This window comes from Chionomys nivalis, chromosome 9 (assembly GCF_950005125.1).
Source record: "Chionomys nivalis chromosome 9, mChiNiv1.1, whole genome shotgun sequence".
NCBI lineage: Eukaryota > Metazoa > Chordata > Mammalia > Rodentia > Cricetidae > Chionomys > Chionomys nivalis.
The window spans coordinates 12,497,059-12,512,716 of NC_080094.1; the positions used below are offsets into that span (position 1 = coordinate 12,497,059).

The 15,658-nt window shown below is 44.7% G+C and overlaps 1 protein-coding gene across 3 annotated transcripts in view; it reads right to left on the reverse strand.

Moving 5' to 3' along the window:
- The window catches only part of Ncoa3 (nuclear receptor coactivator 3), an 83,865-nt gene that overhangs the window by 19,804 nt on the left and 48,403 nt on the right, over nucleotides 1-15,658 (reverse strand). For all 3 annotated transcript variants that reach the window (XM_057780447.1, XM_057780448.1, XM_057780446.1), the window contains 11 exons: nucleotides 11,610-11,715; nucleotides 11,187-11,359; nucleotides 10,660-10,760; nucleotides 8,946-9,120; nucleotides 7,495-7,680; nucleotides 7,277-7,378; nucleotides 4,886-5,026; nucleotides 4,492-4,639; nucleotides 2,806-3,182; nucleotides 1,807-2,681; nucleotides 76-211 (listed from right to left, as the gene is read on the reverse strand). In XM_057780447.1, coding sequence (XP_057636430.1) covers nucleotides 76-211; nucleotides 1,807-2,681; nucleotides 2,806-3,182; nucleotides 4,492-4,639; nucleotides 4,886-5,026; nucleotides 7,277-7,378; nucleotides 7,495-7,680; nucleotides 8,946-9,120; nucleotides 10,660-10,760; nucleotides 11,187-11,359; nucleotides 11,610-11,695 — 2,500 coding nt within the window. In that variant the 5' untranslated portion in view covers nucleotides 11,696-11,715. The remainder of the gene's footprint in view (nucleotides 1-75; nucleotides 212-1,806; nucleotides 2,682-2,805; nucleotides 3,183-4,491; nucleotides 4,640-4,885; nucleotides 5,027-7,276; nucleotides 7,379-7,494; nucleotides 7,681-8,945; nucleotides 9,121-10,659; nucleotides 10,761-11,186; nucleotides 11,360-11,609; nucleotides 11,716-15,658) is intronic.

The window sequence follows — 15,658 nt, forward strand, 5'->3', positions numbered from 1 at the left end:
CCTCAGAAAGACCCTGTCGTGACCCTTCCACCCAACTTCACCCCTCAAAAAAGAAAAACTCTGGTTCTTCCTTACCCAGAGAACTTGGTCCTGCAAACATCTGCTGTTTGGTCTCTGGATGGCTGCCATTTGTCGATACAGGATTGTTGTAAAACTCAGAACTAGTCAAATCACCAAGAATAGCATCTAGATTATCCAGGTCTCCAGATACCTGAAAATGATATTTTCAGATTATCCTGCATGGGATACCAGATGCAGCTATCAAGGCATCAGCAAAAGAAACATGACCAAACAGGAACCCACTAAAACACAGCAGTGACGTAAGCATGTGGTTCACACTTTTAATCCCAGCACTCCAATTCCAGGATACGCACCAGGCTGCTATAGATCTTCAGAATCTGATCTTAGAATCCCTAAAAACCAAATCTATCACATAAATTGCCTCACTCTAAGCCTGAGATAATACTTCAAAAACCACATCCACCACAACAGCTTCTGCTGCAAAAGAGAGAGAACAGTTCTAGTGGTGAGAGTGAGGTCCTCTCTCAAAACAAAATCAACCAGGTTGGGCGGTGGTGGCGCACTCCTTTAATCCCAGCACTCGGGAGGCAGAGGCAGGTGGATCTCTGTGAGTTCCAGGTCAGCCTGGGATACAGAACAAATTCCAGGACAGCCAGAGCAGTTACACAGAGAAACCTTGTGTGAGTGTGTGTGGGGGGGGAGGGGGGGTTATCAACCTAACAAATCCACAGGGAACACCTGTAATAACAATGTTCAGATCAAAGGCTGCTTTCCTACAACCTCACCCCATCTCTGCCTTCACTGCACGGATAGTCATTCAAATAAATCACTGGACTCCAAAGCAGCACTCTTTGCTCTGACACTATTTTCCCACCACAGCTGCTGAGGAAGGTTCAGAGCTGGCAAAAACCTACATCTACACATAACTTTTCTAAAATGCACCAGTACATGGTATTTCACGAGGCATTCACAGGTATGCAGATGCAACGAGGAAAGCCCGTGCCCTAGGAAGTGCTAGTCTTTTCCTTCTCCCTAAAGGGTGCCTTCTCAAAGTCAGTGAGATGCACACTTAGAATGTGTTCCTATGCATGAACTCTGACTCGAGGGAAAACTATGCTGCTAAATCAAAACTTTCCTAATAATGTCTATCGTGTCCTTAACAACCCACGCTACGCATTCCAACATAACCACTTCCATGACAAAATTTTCAAACTGGCCTCTCCAAACTTATTTATCAGGCCAGGAAGATGGCTCAGCAGGTGAAGGTGCTGGCCTTCATACCTGACTGACAACCTGAGTTCAGTCTCCAGTCCCACAATGGAAGGAGAACAGATTCTGAAAACTGCCCTCTGACTGTCACAGGCATGCTGTGGCATGCTGCACCAACCCCCCATACACACACTCTCTCACACACTCACACACTCTCACACACTCTCACACTCACCCTATGATAATTCAAAGTTGTATAATAAACGTTACTAAAGGGGGCAGGAGAGATGGCTCAGCGGTTGTTAAGAGCACCGGCTGCTCTTCCAGAGGTCCTGAGTTAAATTCCCAACAACCACATGGTGGCTCACAACCATGTGTAATGAGATCTGATATCCTCTCTGGCCTGAACGTAGAACATTGCATAATAAATAAATAAATAACTCTTTAAAAGCGAATGTTACTATAATAAATGTAAGCTCAAAGTTATCTTTAAATTTAAAACTACTGGTGGTATTGCCAAATCTTGTTTATAACACAGAAAAGAAACAAGATGAAGAGTTGAGCAGGGTACCTTACCTCCTCACTCGTCTCTGTCTTAATTTTGGACTCTTTCTCTTGGCTGGAGCTGGGATTGGTGGAGCTGCTGCACTGGCTCAGTTTACTGTCACCCCCATCCGTTTGGGGCTGCAGCTCTTTTGCAAGGGAGTCACTGGGGTCATCCCTGTCCAACAGGTATCTGAGAAGGGCATTATTCTCCTTCTTCTTGGGACTCTGCTGCTCCTGCCTGACAGTCCCTTCTCCACAGGAAGCAGTACTACTAGTAGTAGTGTCTTTTCCAGTGGCTTCTGCAGTGATCTTGGCGACTTCCGCTGGTGAGTTGCCATTCTGCAACAACTTATGCAAAATCCTGTGTTTCTCTTGCAGCAGAGACCCATGCACGTTGGAGGTGGAAGATACTGCTCCTGATGTTGAGGAGGACACTCCAGAGGGACTGGTGACACTAATGGAAGAGTCTTTGCAATTTGAATCCAGAGGGGAGTTGGTCAAAGAGGAATGGCCTCGGTCATCAGAAGAGCACGTCAGTAACTGCAGCAGTTTCTTGTGTCCTTTGCTTTCCATGGGACCCCTTTGAGTCTCCGACCCTTCCCCACTGGTCTCCTTGCTTTCTTTGTCACTGGGGTGCTCCCTGTTATTTGACTGACACACTGAACTCTCCACTGGGTTCTGGTCACAGTATAAACCTAGGGGGCTCTTAGAATCCTGCCTGCTCACTTTACTTGGTTGATTTACACTCATATTGGGAGAGTTGTCCAATTTGGGGCCTGGTGAAGACAGAGTAGATAAAAGAGAAGTTCCCACACCCTCGCTGATGGCTTGCAAGGCACTGAGGGAGCTGCTGGAAAAGCTGTGACTCCCTGTAGTGCCAGCAGATCCCATGGGAGAGTGCACACCTGCATGTGGAGAAAATCAGGAGACAGTCAGACATGCTAAGAAAACAACTTCAAAGCTCCTATGACAAAGAATGTCAGTGGCGTGGGCAGACAGCCCAAGCAAAGCAGATGCTACTGCAGATACCTGCAACAGGAGAGAACTGCTGTGAGGCCACCTTTGGGCTCCCGCGGTTACGAGGAGAAATCATGATGTTCTGCTGGTTGGGGCCAAGACCAGGACTGCCGTGAGGGGGGCTGCTCATGTTGAGCCCATAGCTGCTGTTCTGGTAGGAAGATGGTGACTGCAGGCTTTGTCCTGGGGTCAACGAGGCTATGCTACTGGAAGGCCCATACCTAGCTCCGCCCATCTGCCCCACATTGTTGGGGTCTGCCACACCATAGGTCCTGCTGCCCATCGCCTGTATGCTCTGATTGGGAGACATACTCATGGTGCACCCTGCTGCAGGAGGCCGGATGCCTTGTCCTACAGAATTTGGGTTCGGTCTATATCCATTCTGTTCTCTGCAAAGAAACACATCAGGTTTTGACTTTAAAAACTGCAGCAAAGCAGAAAGGAAAGGCAAAGGGGAAGGGAGTGGAGGGAAGTGCTCAGGAGCACACACTTGGTCACTCCAGTACCAATCTGGGTGCTGATCACCGCGTCAAGCCTTGCTTTCTTCCTTTCTAAATTTATTTAATTTTATGTGCATTGGTATTTTGTCTGCATGTGTGTCCTTTCACCATATGCATGCCGAGTGCCTGTGGAGGTCAGAAGAAGGCATCGGGCCCTGGGAACTAGAGTTACAGACAGTTGTGAGCTGCCATATGGATGCTATGAATCAGGTCCTCTGTAAGAGTAAGTATTAATACCTGAGCAATCTATTTTTCTATCCCCTACTTGTCCTTTTTTTTCCCCCCCAAAACCCACTTTTTATTTTGAGACAGGGTCTCATTAAGTTACCCAGGCTGGACTTGAAATCATTCATTAACGCAGTTAGAATCTGATCTAGGGCTGGAGAGATGGCTCAGTGGTTAAGAGCATTGACTGCTCTTCCAGAGGTCCTGAGTTCAAATCCCAGCAACCATATGGTGGTTCACAACCACTGGTAATTAGATCTGATGCCAACTTCTGTCTGCAGGGACACATGCAAGCAGACCATTGTATACATATAAATAAAAATAAAAATAAAATAATAAAAAAAAAGAATCTGAGATCCTGTTGCCTCAACCTCCCATGAAGCTAGGACTACAGGTCTATACCACCAGGCCTAAGTCTGGGGATTTGTTTGGGGGTTTTGTTGTTGTTGTTTGTTTGAGATGCATCCCATGCAGCCTAGGGTAGCTTTAATCTCACTACAAAGCCAAAGATTTCCTTCAACTTACCTTCCCACCTTCCCCTCCCAAGTGCTAGGAATCACAGACCACCACCATACCCAGTTTCTGCTGTGCTAGGAATCTAACCAGGGCTTCCCGCAAGGCAGGTGCTTTACCAGCTGAGCTACAGCCCTAACCCCTAGCAGTTTTAAATGAGTGAGTTACACTGAGCAGCTCTAAGAGCCGTGGTCTCTGGAACCGGGTATCCACTATCCACTATTCTCCAACACACCACCACCCTCCTCCTCATCCTCCACACCCCACACCCTGGCCTTACCCAGGAAGCAATTATTTAGTGGAAAATACTAACTTTTAGATAAAAAATATAACCTTGAAGAAAACATTTCTAAGAATCTAAATTCACCTCATGGAATCCAACAACTTGCCTGCCTTTTTTCTCCCTTTACACATCAGCAGCAAAGCGTCCTGAGGACGAGGGTGCAGTTAGTTTCCTCACCTCTGGAGAAAGTGGGTCGAGACGAAGCCATGACGATCATTGGTTACAGGATTTCGAAAAAGCTTGCTTTTCGTCTGCGCACTCACAATAGTTCCATCCGCCAAGGAGAAGCGATATACTGGGGTTTCAGCGTGGCCGTGGATATAAGCTATTGGGGAAAAGGACACTGTCACTGGTACCTGATACTAGACCAATGCGTACAGAAACAGGAAAGAATCGTGTTTCGAGCACAAAGCTTTGTTAAGTCGCATGGACATGCACAAAAGTGAAGAACAGCTATGCTCAATCATCATTCCCTCTCCCGCAACCACACAGCAGGCCAAGTGCTGTCCACACAGTGACTACTTTACAGCATCATCCACCGCAGCACCAACATCGACTCAAATGCCTTTACCTTCTTGATAGTGACGCTTCTGGGACCATGAATGCCCATCATTCTGACTGAAGAATCTCTGGATACACCTTCGGATGGTATCTTCAAAGCCAGGTCTCATGGAAGATCTAAGTGAGTTTGTATCTATATTGACAACCTTTCCTATTAGAGATAAAAACAAAAGACTTCAACCCTGCCCACAAATACTGACTGCTGCTTAGCTCTGACTAGCACTTGTGAGATAAAGGGGTTGAATCTCAGCCCTGCCTACTATCCTTACCACACAGCAGGAAGCTGACTGCAGTCTACAAGTCTTGCTGTGGACTGGAACAGCACACACCACCTGGTTCTAGGCGCGGCTCCTAGTAAGAAGCATGCCACTGTTCTTTGTTTTTGTTTTTTGTTTTGTTTTGTTTTTTCCGAGGCAGGGTTTCTCTATAGCTTTGGTGCCTGTCCCGGAACTAGCTCTTGTAGACCAGGCTGGCCTCAAACTCCCAGAGATCCGCCTGCCTCTGCCTCCCAAGTGCTGGGATTAAAGGCGTGCGCCACCACCGCCCGGCTCATGCCACTGTTCTTGATGCGCCTTTATAATGAACAGGTAGTCAGGAAAGTCTTGGATGAAATGGATTTTTGAATGCTAGTCACTAAAGTGCTTAAAGAAATTTAATGTAGCTATTTAGAGGAGAAAGACTGTCAACTCATGGATCAAATAGAGAGAGAAAACGAGAGTAAACGCTCAAGAAGGGACTGATTCCAAAAGATCAAATAAAAATGTATGCCCCTGGGATGTGGAGACAGCTCAGTCACTTAAGTGCCAAGAAGATCCACATTCAGTTCTCAGCACCCAGAACAAAAAGCTAGGTTGAGTGGCACAAACTTGTAATCTCAGAGCTAAGCAGGCAGAGAAAGGAAGATGGGAGGCTGGACAGCCTGCCTAGCTGCATTAGGTTCAGTGAGTCTTTAAAGATGGGAGGGGGTGCTCTGGAAAGTTACTAAGAGCACTGGCTGCTCTTGCAGAGGACAAGGTTCAACTCCTAGCACACACATGGCAGTTCACAGCCATCTGTAACTCCAGCCACAGGGGATCCAACACTTCATTCTACACACCGGCAAAACACCCATAACAAAGTAATTAAGGTAGACAGCAAGGAACAATAACCAAGGTCTTTAATCCAGGATTCCTAGAGCCAAAAAGCAGACCAAAGCAGGAGTTCTACATCGGAGTTTCAGGTCAGCAAGGGCTCCACTGCCTTTTTTTTTAAATAATTTTTTTTCAAGTGTAAGAAAATCAAACCTCATGTTTATGGCAAGAACTACTCTCCAGGCTGGAGAGATGGCGGAGAGGTTAAAAGTACTGGTTGCTCTCACGGGAGATGGGCTGGGTTCCCAACATCCATATGGCAGCTTACAAACATTATAACCCCAGTTCCTAGAGATCCAATGCCATCTTCTGGCCTCAGGGTCACCAGGCACACAGTGGTGCACAGACAATCATTTAGGCAAAACACAATTGCATATAAAATAAAAATAAATTACCTTCATTATTAGAAATTCTATGTATTTTTGAAAACTTGTTTCACTATAATAAATGGCTTTGAAGTTACAGGAAAATAAACATTAAATTCTCACACAAAGTGCTATTTTGGGGGCGGGAGAGATGGCACACTGCCACTAATCCTGATGATACGAGTCTGATACCCAGGGCCTACATGGTGGAGAACACAAACTCTTCTACATTGCCCCTGACCTCCCAGCCACATTATGGATCATGTGCACACGTACTCTATGTGTGAATGATTTTTCTTTCATGTTTTTAAATTTTTTCATTGTGTGTGTGTGTGTGTGTGTGTGTGTGTGTGTGTGTGTGTGAATGTAAGTCATGTTTGAGGCCAGAAAGGGACATTGGATTCCCTGGAAAAGTAGATGAGATTAACCTGGCCTTCGTTCCAGGCCCATAAATCAATGTTTTCGGAAAGTGCTATTTGGCCTGGTGGTGGTAGTGGCACACACCTTTAGCCCCGGCACAGGCCCACAGATCTCTGAGTTTGAGGTCAGCCTGGTCTAGGGAGCAAGTTTCAGGACAGCCAGGGCTACAAAGAGAAACCCTGTCTGGAAAAACAAAAACAAACAAACGAGGGGGGTGGGGGCGCAGGTGCCTTTACACATGTTTTTGTTTTTTTAATCTTTTTATTTTGGGAAATTTTAGGTGCCAACTATATTCAACTCAACTGCCAAGGTCTTTAGTGAACTTCTTTTATAGTCCTATAATAAGCAGACTCGGCTGAAAGCCGAGCAGGTGAGTCCATGCACGCGAGAAGAGTTTCCTTCTGACAGTGCATGCACTCGTGCACACACAGCAGTAAGAACGCTTCCTTTAACAGTTTCCAGGGAAGGCACACGGGCTGGCTTTACCTGAAAGGTCATGCCTGGTGATAAAGCTCTCAGGACTTGATGGGAATGTCCTTTCCCCCGTAGTCACTCGGCGTGCCACACAGATCATACAGCACTGCAAGTCTACAAGTGACAAAGGTAATCAGGTCGGGTTACACACACTTTTAGATATGATTCTTCAGCAGGTGGCGAGCAAGAACACATCAGCAAGAAGACAGGCCAGCATCCCTGACTCTTACCTTCCCCTTCTTCCAGCATAGCTCGAGGCTGAGACAGGGCAAAGCACTGCATTGTCTCATATCTCTGGCGAGTTTCAGGACTGGCATTCATGTCTTCCAAAATATCATGTGTTTTCATCAACATACGACAGTTAAATGTACGGCTTTTTTGTCTCTGGGTCTCGTTATTCCAAGAAACTCCATTAACTTTTAGAAAAAAATTAAAATTTGAAAATAAATTGAATTATTTTTTTAGAAGCCAGGTAAAACTCAGTCAAAAATTATCAAGAATTCAAGCTACAGTTGGGGCCAGAGAGATAGCTTAGCAGTTAAGAGCATTTGTTACTCTCTGATGGACCCGTGTTTAGTTCCCAGCACCCACACGGTGGCACACAGTCATCCATAACTCCAGTTCCAAGGATCTGATGCCCTCTTCTGACCTTGGGCATGCATGTGATACACAAACACACATGTAGGCAAAACACTCATCAGACACGCAAAATCTTTAAAAATTCAAGCTAGGGACTGGAGGGATGGCTCACTGGCTAGACTAAAGGGGTGGCTCACTGGTTACGAGCAGATGTTGCTCTCCCTGATAGGACCAGAGTCTTGTTGTTCCCAGGACCCGTATCAGGCAGCTCCCAAGCACCATTTACTCTGGCTCCTGATGATCTAATGTCTTCTACTGGCCTCCAACCACACTGCAGTCACACATGGCACACATTCACATGGATAGATAGACATGATTTTTTAAAAAATCTTTAATGCAAATGGTAAGGAGTGGTGCACGCCTTTAATTCCAGCACTTGGGAAGCAGAGGCAGGTAAATCTCTATGAGTTCCAGGCCACCCTGGTCTACAAAGTGAATTCCAGGACAGGCACAGAGAAACTCTGTCTCGAGAAACAACAAAGAATCCAAACTATAAACTGAGTGTGGTAGAGCATGGGGCTGGCCCAGCTTCTAAGAAGGCTGAAACAAGAGGACTGGGGAGCAGCCTGGGTAACACATGAGACTCTATGTAGACGACAGAAAAAGAATCCAGCTGTTTTCTCATCACACAAACTCCCATGTGGAGTCACCTACATACTAACATTTCAGAACAACAGTAAAGATGTCTGCGTACGTTCAGCCTCACCAGAAGTCCCACTGGACATTTGGGCCCCTGGGAAAACTTTGAGTCTGCTGAGGCCATATTGAAAATGTTGCTTGCAATCACTTGTTAAGTCTCGGTTCCTGGCTTCCTAAAAAGCACATTCAAATTCTTAAGAAATAACTAAGAAAAAATTAGACGTACTTAGAAGACACACATTTATATGCAATATGTGTAACCAGGTATGGTAGGTACACACCTATAATCCAGCACATGAGACAAAAATAGGGGATCATGAATTCAAGGCTAGCCTGGACCACACAGTGAGACCCTGTTTCTCTCTCCCTCTCTTTCAAACAATATACAAAACAAAGAGCGCACCTGTAGATTTGGGTAAGTGTTTAAGGAAGTCCTTCCGGTCCTGCTCATGTAAGATGCTGTAGACACTTGTATTAACCAGGTCCTCCTGCTTGTACTGTAGATACTGTGTGACATTTTCTGACACAAATACAATGTTGCCATCTCGATTGACCACAAACAGAAAACCATCCAATGCCTACAGTGGGACACGTTAATAGAGGCTATTATGAAAACTGTATCCCTGTGGCCCAAAAACAGTAAAGCCCTTCACTTCTTTCTGCAAGGGTTAGGGTTACATTTAGGGCTAGGTTAGGGTTATCCTTAGGGTTAGGTTAGGATTAGGGTTATACTTGCAAATAGAGCCTCTAAAGAGTCAGTAAGTATTAAAGCTGACCCAATTCAGTATAAGTGGTGTTTTCTCAGGACAGATAACAAGACACCAGGGACACACCCTCAGAGAAAAGGTCATTTTAAGGCGTGGTAACAAGCCAAGGAGAGAGAACTCAGGAGAAGGCAACCTGGTCACCACCCTGATCTTGAACTCCAGTCTTTAAAACTGAAGATATCAGCTCCGATTGCCTGAGTCACATGCTCTGGGCTATCCTAGCAGCCCTAGCAGACCAAGACTACAGCCTTCTTGGTAAATAGAACTTCAAAGGGGCAAAAATCAACAACACTAGCCTAATAATCAGAGTGAATACAAACTATCACTTCTATTAACAGACTATTAGCATGATTATTCCAGAGTTTATAAAGGATTTTTTTTTAAAGTGAAGGGAAAAAGAGCGAGAGAGCGAGAGCGAGAGCGAGAGAGAGAGAGAGAGGCAAGCAGGGCATGACATAGCACACAGCTTTAACCCCAACATTCAGGAGGTAGAGGCAGGAGCTGAGGTCACCCTAGGCTACCTGGCAAGTTCAAAGACAGCCTGGGCTAACATTACACACTGTCAAAAATAAATAAATAAAGCTTTCTGCCTGATCCCAAGTTAAATTACAGGAATTATCATACTGTCCCTGAACAAGCGTGTAAAAAGAATTTAAAATGATAAAACACAAAAGTAGTTGAGATGACTCACTGAAAGAAAGACCAGTTGTCAAGTAAACTCGCTGAAGCGCTCGTCGGCCTGAAGTAGCACTGCGCCATGGTTAATCAGCTCTTCTCAAGGCAATTACTTTAAAAACATGCACATGTTTAATGTTTGAAATTGCCTCACAAGCTGGGTGCAGCTCCATCACAGAGCACTTGCCTAGCATGCATGAGGTCCTGGGCTCCCTCCCCAGCACCATGAATAAAATTCTCCAAGAATACAGAGCTGAGGGCTGAGGTTGTCACTTGGTGGAAACATGCTTGCCTATTGTGGTCACCTAGCATGTGCAGGCCTTTGGTTCAATCTCAAGCACAAAAAAGAAAAAGTAAAAAAACTGTAGTGTGCTGTGCAAGCAATCATGGAAAAAGCCACAGAAAGGTCTGAACTAAAATACACCAAGCAGCACCTCTGGGTGCTGGTGACCTGTGAGTTTACGAGCTACTCTTCCTCAGGAACTTCTTGTGTGCGTGCCCCCCCCCCCCCGTGTGTGTGTGTATGGTATTTTCAGAACTATATATTTGTGACTGCTATAAGAATTCTGAGCTATTTTCTCATTGCCAGCACTCCCTGCATCCACCCTGTATATACCACATGGTAAAACAACCAAATCACAGCATGCTCTGGACAGCTACAATCTTCACACCTACCTGTAGTAAAAGTGGTCCTAAGGAGTCTTTATCAATGACCGCCTGTCCTGTAGAAGACACATCAGCTTTCTGAACATCATCATCACTGGAAATAGTTTTTCCTGAAGACACAGAAGGAAGCATCACAATGAGCAGCACTTACCTCAGTGTGCGCACGCACACTGGGGAGTAGGAAGCATGTACACATGTACATGTACACGTACATGCAGAACACTCAATGCATGTGTGTATGTAAGAGAATACCACAACTTAACATTATCCAGGTTCGTGGTTCCCCACGAAGGCAAAAGGCACTCAGCTCCCTTTCGGCTAAAGGTGCCAGTCTAGGCCCCAGCTCCCCTCCCTCCAGCATGTGGCATGGCGAGGAACTCTGGTCTTCCACCACTTCTCTGGTAATTGTTTCTTAAAAAGCAAAGTTGATCGCTTCAGGGGCTTTGGGAGTGATTCTTGCTTAGCATGAGCAGGGCTCTGTTCAATCTCCGTGACCCAACACGCGGGAAGGAGGCGTTTCCTGACTTTGTTATTACCTTGCTCTTTTATCTGACGTATCTGTCTCACTGTTTCCTTTAAAATCGCACATTTATCTGGCTTGACGTTGAAATTGTCAATATCACTAAGATTTGCAGATATCAGCTCAGCCAGTTCTTCTATGTATTTGCTCTCCTGCTCCCGTCTCCACTTTTCACCATTGTAGGCAAGACTGGAATAGGGAGAAAAGCCACAGCTCACATCTCTCAAGAAAGCTTCAAGCAGAATCTGCCCACAGAATGCCATTAGTTCCATGTGGAAACAAAATCCAGCCAACAAGAGCTGTCAGAACATAGCGGGACAAAAGCATACACTGCAGAAATTCCTGCAGCTTCATTCAGCGCTACCTTTGATTCGTCACTGGCCTTTGACAAAAATCAACCCCAGTTCCTCCATCTAAAAAACGGACACAAATCACCTACCCCTGTCCTGGAGCGTCACAAGGCAATTTACGTTTTCGAGACTCAGTGGCCAGTGGATCCAAGGAGCTTTCACCTAATCCACTCATCTTGAACACAGATCCAGCAACTAAGAAAGAAGAGGGAACAAGATAAGAACTAAAACATACATTTTCTTTCTTTCTTTCTTTCTTTCTTTTTTTTTTTTTTTTTTTGATTTTTCGAGACAGGGTTTCTCCGTAGCTTTTGGTTCCTGTCCTGGAACTAGCTCTTGTAGACCAGGCTGGCCTCGAACTCACAGAGATCTGCCTGCCTCTGCCTCCCGAGTGCTGGTATTAAAGGCGTGCACCACCACCACCCGGCCTAAAACATATATTTTCTATCAAAGTGTCATATGACAGAATGGCTGCACGCTGTGGTCCGGAGGCCCTTTTTCAGTGTAAGTGTTATAGATGAGTGTGCTCACACAAGCTCAGAGCTTAGCTGCACTGTAACCATGCTGGGCCTGGTGGTACACGTCTGTATCTAGCACTCAGAAGGCTGAGACAAGGGTTCTAGGCAAGCCTAGTGTGATGGCATTAAAAAAAAAAAAAAAAAATGGCCCCCAAAGGGAGTAGCACTATTAGGGGTGTGGCTTTGTTGAAGTACGTGTGGCCTTGCTGGAAGTAGTATGTCACTGTGGAGGCGGGCTTTGAAGTCTCACTCAAGTCATGCCTCATGTTTCAGATCATGTCCAGTTGCCTGCCTGTTAAGATGTAGGACTCTCAGCTACTTCTCCAGCACCACGCCTATCTACACACCACCAAGATGATAATGGATTAAACCATGAAAATATAAGCTACCCCAATTAAATGATTTTCCTTTTTAAGAGTTGCTATGGTTATGGTGTCTCTTCACAGCAATAGAAACCCAAACTAAGACACCTGAGAAGAGTCTGGACCACAGAGTAAAACCCTATGTCAACATACATATCAGAAAATAAATTATATTTAATAAGAGACTATCAAGACTCCAATCTAGATAAAATTCTAAATTTTATTTATATCCAAGCAGAAGAGATAAAAATCTTATCCTACGGTTTGGTTAAGAACCCTTCAAACTGAGCAGTAGTGGTGTACATCTTTAATCCCCACTCAGAAGGCAAAGGCAGGTAGATCTCTGTGAGTTCGGGGCCAGCCTGGTCTGCAGAGCAAGTTCCAGGACAGCCAGAGCTACACATAAAAACCCTTTCTCAAGAAAACCAAAAAACAACAACAAAAACCTCTCCAAGTGGTGAGCCCAGACTAGACTAGTCAAAAATTTTTTTAATATATATTTTTATTTTCTGTGCAAAATAAAAAATATCTGATTTTACCTGCATGTATATACATGCACCACGTGTATGCAGTGCCCACTGAGGTGAAATGAGGATGTCAATCTCCTGGAGCTGGAGTGAAGATGGAGTGGGTATGCTGGGAACAGTACCTGTGGCCTCTGTCCAAGCAGCCAGTGCCCCTAATCACTGACTCATCCTCCAGTCCACAGGCTCTCTTTCTAGCTAGCGCTTCTGTCCAATGGGTCGTTTCTCTAATATTTATCACCTAATATTCTTCTTCCATTAAGTTCAAATAAGCCTAGCCTATATAATAAACATTAATGTAAAAGTCCTGTACATTCCACTTAAAGTCTTACATGGCAAAGGCTACCATAAACTACACAGCAAGAATTATTTATATACTGACTGGTGGAAAAAATAATATATCTTGGTTAAATTTCAAACACTAAAAAGATAAACACAGGGTATTTCCTTTTGAGCTTATACTGTGAGGTTCTATTAAGCCGCATTTACCAAGCTCTCGTGTGTAATAAACTCTTGCTTGAACACGACAATCACTGGCCTGAAGAATTAAGTCTCTAATGTTAAAATGCATCTAGCATTTCAACCAGCTAGCCTACAGGACATAAGTCCACTAGGTGGCAGAATACTACCAGAAAGGCCAATTAAAAGAAAACCCACACGTGATCAAACTTAAAATATGTAGGTCATATTTGTTTTGAGACAGGGCCTTGTCCCACAGGCTGGCCTGGACCCCAATGTGTAATTGCTGCTAGTCCTGAGTGCCTGGCCCTGCCTCTACACCACACGGGGACGACAACCATGAACCCTCCCATCAGGTTTCAGACTACAGCATCTTGAAGATGGGCACACTAGTGGGAAACAGCAAAGTCTGGTATGTCAAGGACAGAACTACAGCAAGTCTAGCTGTGTTACTGTCTGGCTTCATATGTGCTTCATTTACAGAACATTTTTAAACTAAGCAGCAAACTATGCTTTGAGCACTAACATATCTGTTTTCACTTAATTATCCCAAATTCTGTGACGTGTTTTCTCGCCCTGGTGTTAACACGGCTGAAGCTGCACCCGAGTGGAGAATGGAAGACGTGCTAGCAATAGCAGGTCCAACTTTGTTGTGAAACACAAACTGGTACGCAGCACATGATGGGGAATTCATAAATGCCACCAATAGCAGGAAAGCAGTTTTGAACGCCTTCCCATGCCGTCAAAACCTAATGGATCATCTGTGACAAAATTCAAACTAAACAAGAATCTGAAAGAGACTACAAAGACAGATGCAAACACCACCCACATCTCTAGTGGTCACAGCCAAGCTTGGCACCCACTGAAGCACATGCATCCACCAAGTACACAGCAGGAAATGAACATCAGTGGAGCCATGCCAATTTAATGTAGCTGAACACAAGGACTAAGAGTATGGTTTGGGTATATTGTTTAACATTAGCCAACTTCCTTTTTGTTATCTCAAGATTCAGACAAGGGACAAGGCTTGTAAACTAGCCAGAAGCACAAGGGCACAGACACAAAGATCAACAGGAATAGGGTGAGGGCTCAGGGGGTATAAGCACTTGCCTCTATTCCTAGCAACCGGAGATCATAGCAGGGACACACACGTTGTCTTCTACATTCCATTCGTACACTGAGGCATATGTGCACATGCAGGCAAACAAATGTTTTGTTTTGTTTTGTTTTTTAAAAAAAAGGTAAAATGAAATATATCAATAATATAAGCGTTCTAACTAAGCAAGTTATTTTGGGGCCTAAGAAAAACTGTACCATGCCAAAATGAGAGGGAGTGGGCTACTCAATAATAAGCTAGCATTTTCCTGTGTCAGAGGCGTGGGGGAGGATACAGAACAGGATAGCACTGAACTTCTCACATGTATTCGTGACAACCCACCCGCATACAATCAATTCTGGTTTTGCAGATAGGGGAGTAGTTAAATAGCTTGCCACTAGCATCACAACTAGATCCTGAATGGAAGAGCTATAACTAACCACAAAAGGCATCAAATGTTCCTTATCCCATTTACCCCATTTTATTCCCCCACGATCACCAAAGTAAACCATTTATGCCATAAATCACACTGCCCCCAACCAGTTAACAGAAAGTTGCTCAGCAAATCAGTAAGATCATAAATATTTCAGTTTAGGGGCATGAGGTAGGTATCTGGAGAATAAGGGGTTACCTACACAGCTATTATGCCTCACCCCCTACCCACTACTCCCCAAGACACAGCTAAACTGTACTCTGGCCTAATACTACCCTTACTTCCATGTGAGATATGGAAAGAGTGGCTAACACAGCAAGAAAATCTAAGGTGAGAAGAGCAAAACTCTCTAAAATAGCCTCCAAGTGTCTGTTCTTGGGTGTGCTATTATGAGTAAACACTGAGGCCAAGAATTGGCAATCTCAGCTGTGACTCAACTTCCCCCGGCTTGTGTGTCAGGGTTATACAAGGTATGGTTAAGTATACCAATTATGAGTCTTTGTAGTGCCTCTTTAGAATCACAGAAACTTAGAAAAATTGTTAAACAACAGCTGTGGGTTTGAAGACCTGCTTAGAGCGCTATGCAGAACCTGGGATTGCTCGTTCTAAATGGGGGTGGGGTGGGTGGGGTATGGGGAAGGCACCTGGGAAGAATTTACAAGGCATCAAGAAAATTCACACATAAAGGTTTTGCCTAAAATACAAGTCCCAAACGGATGTTCCTATTCAGTTCAATTTAGTGGCTT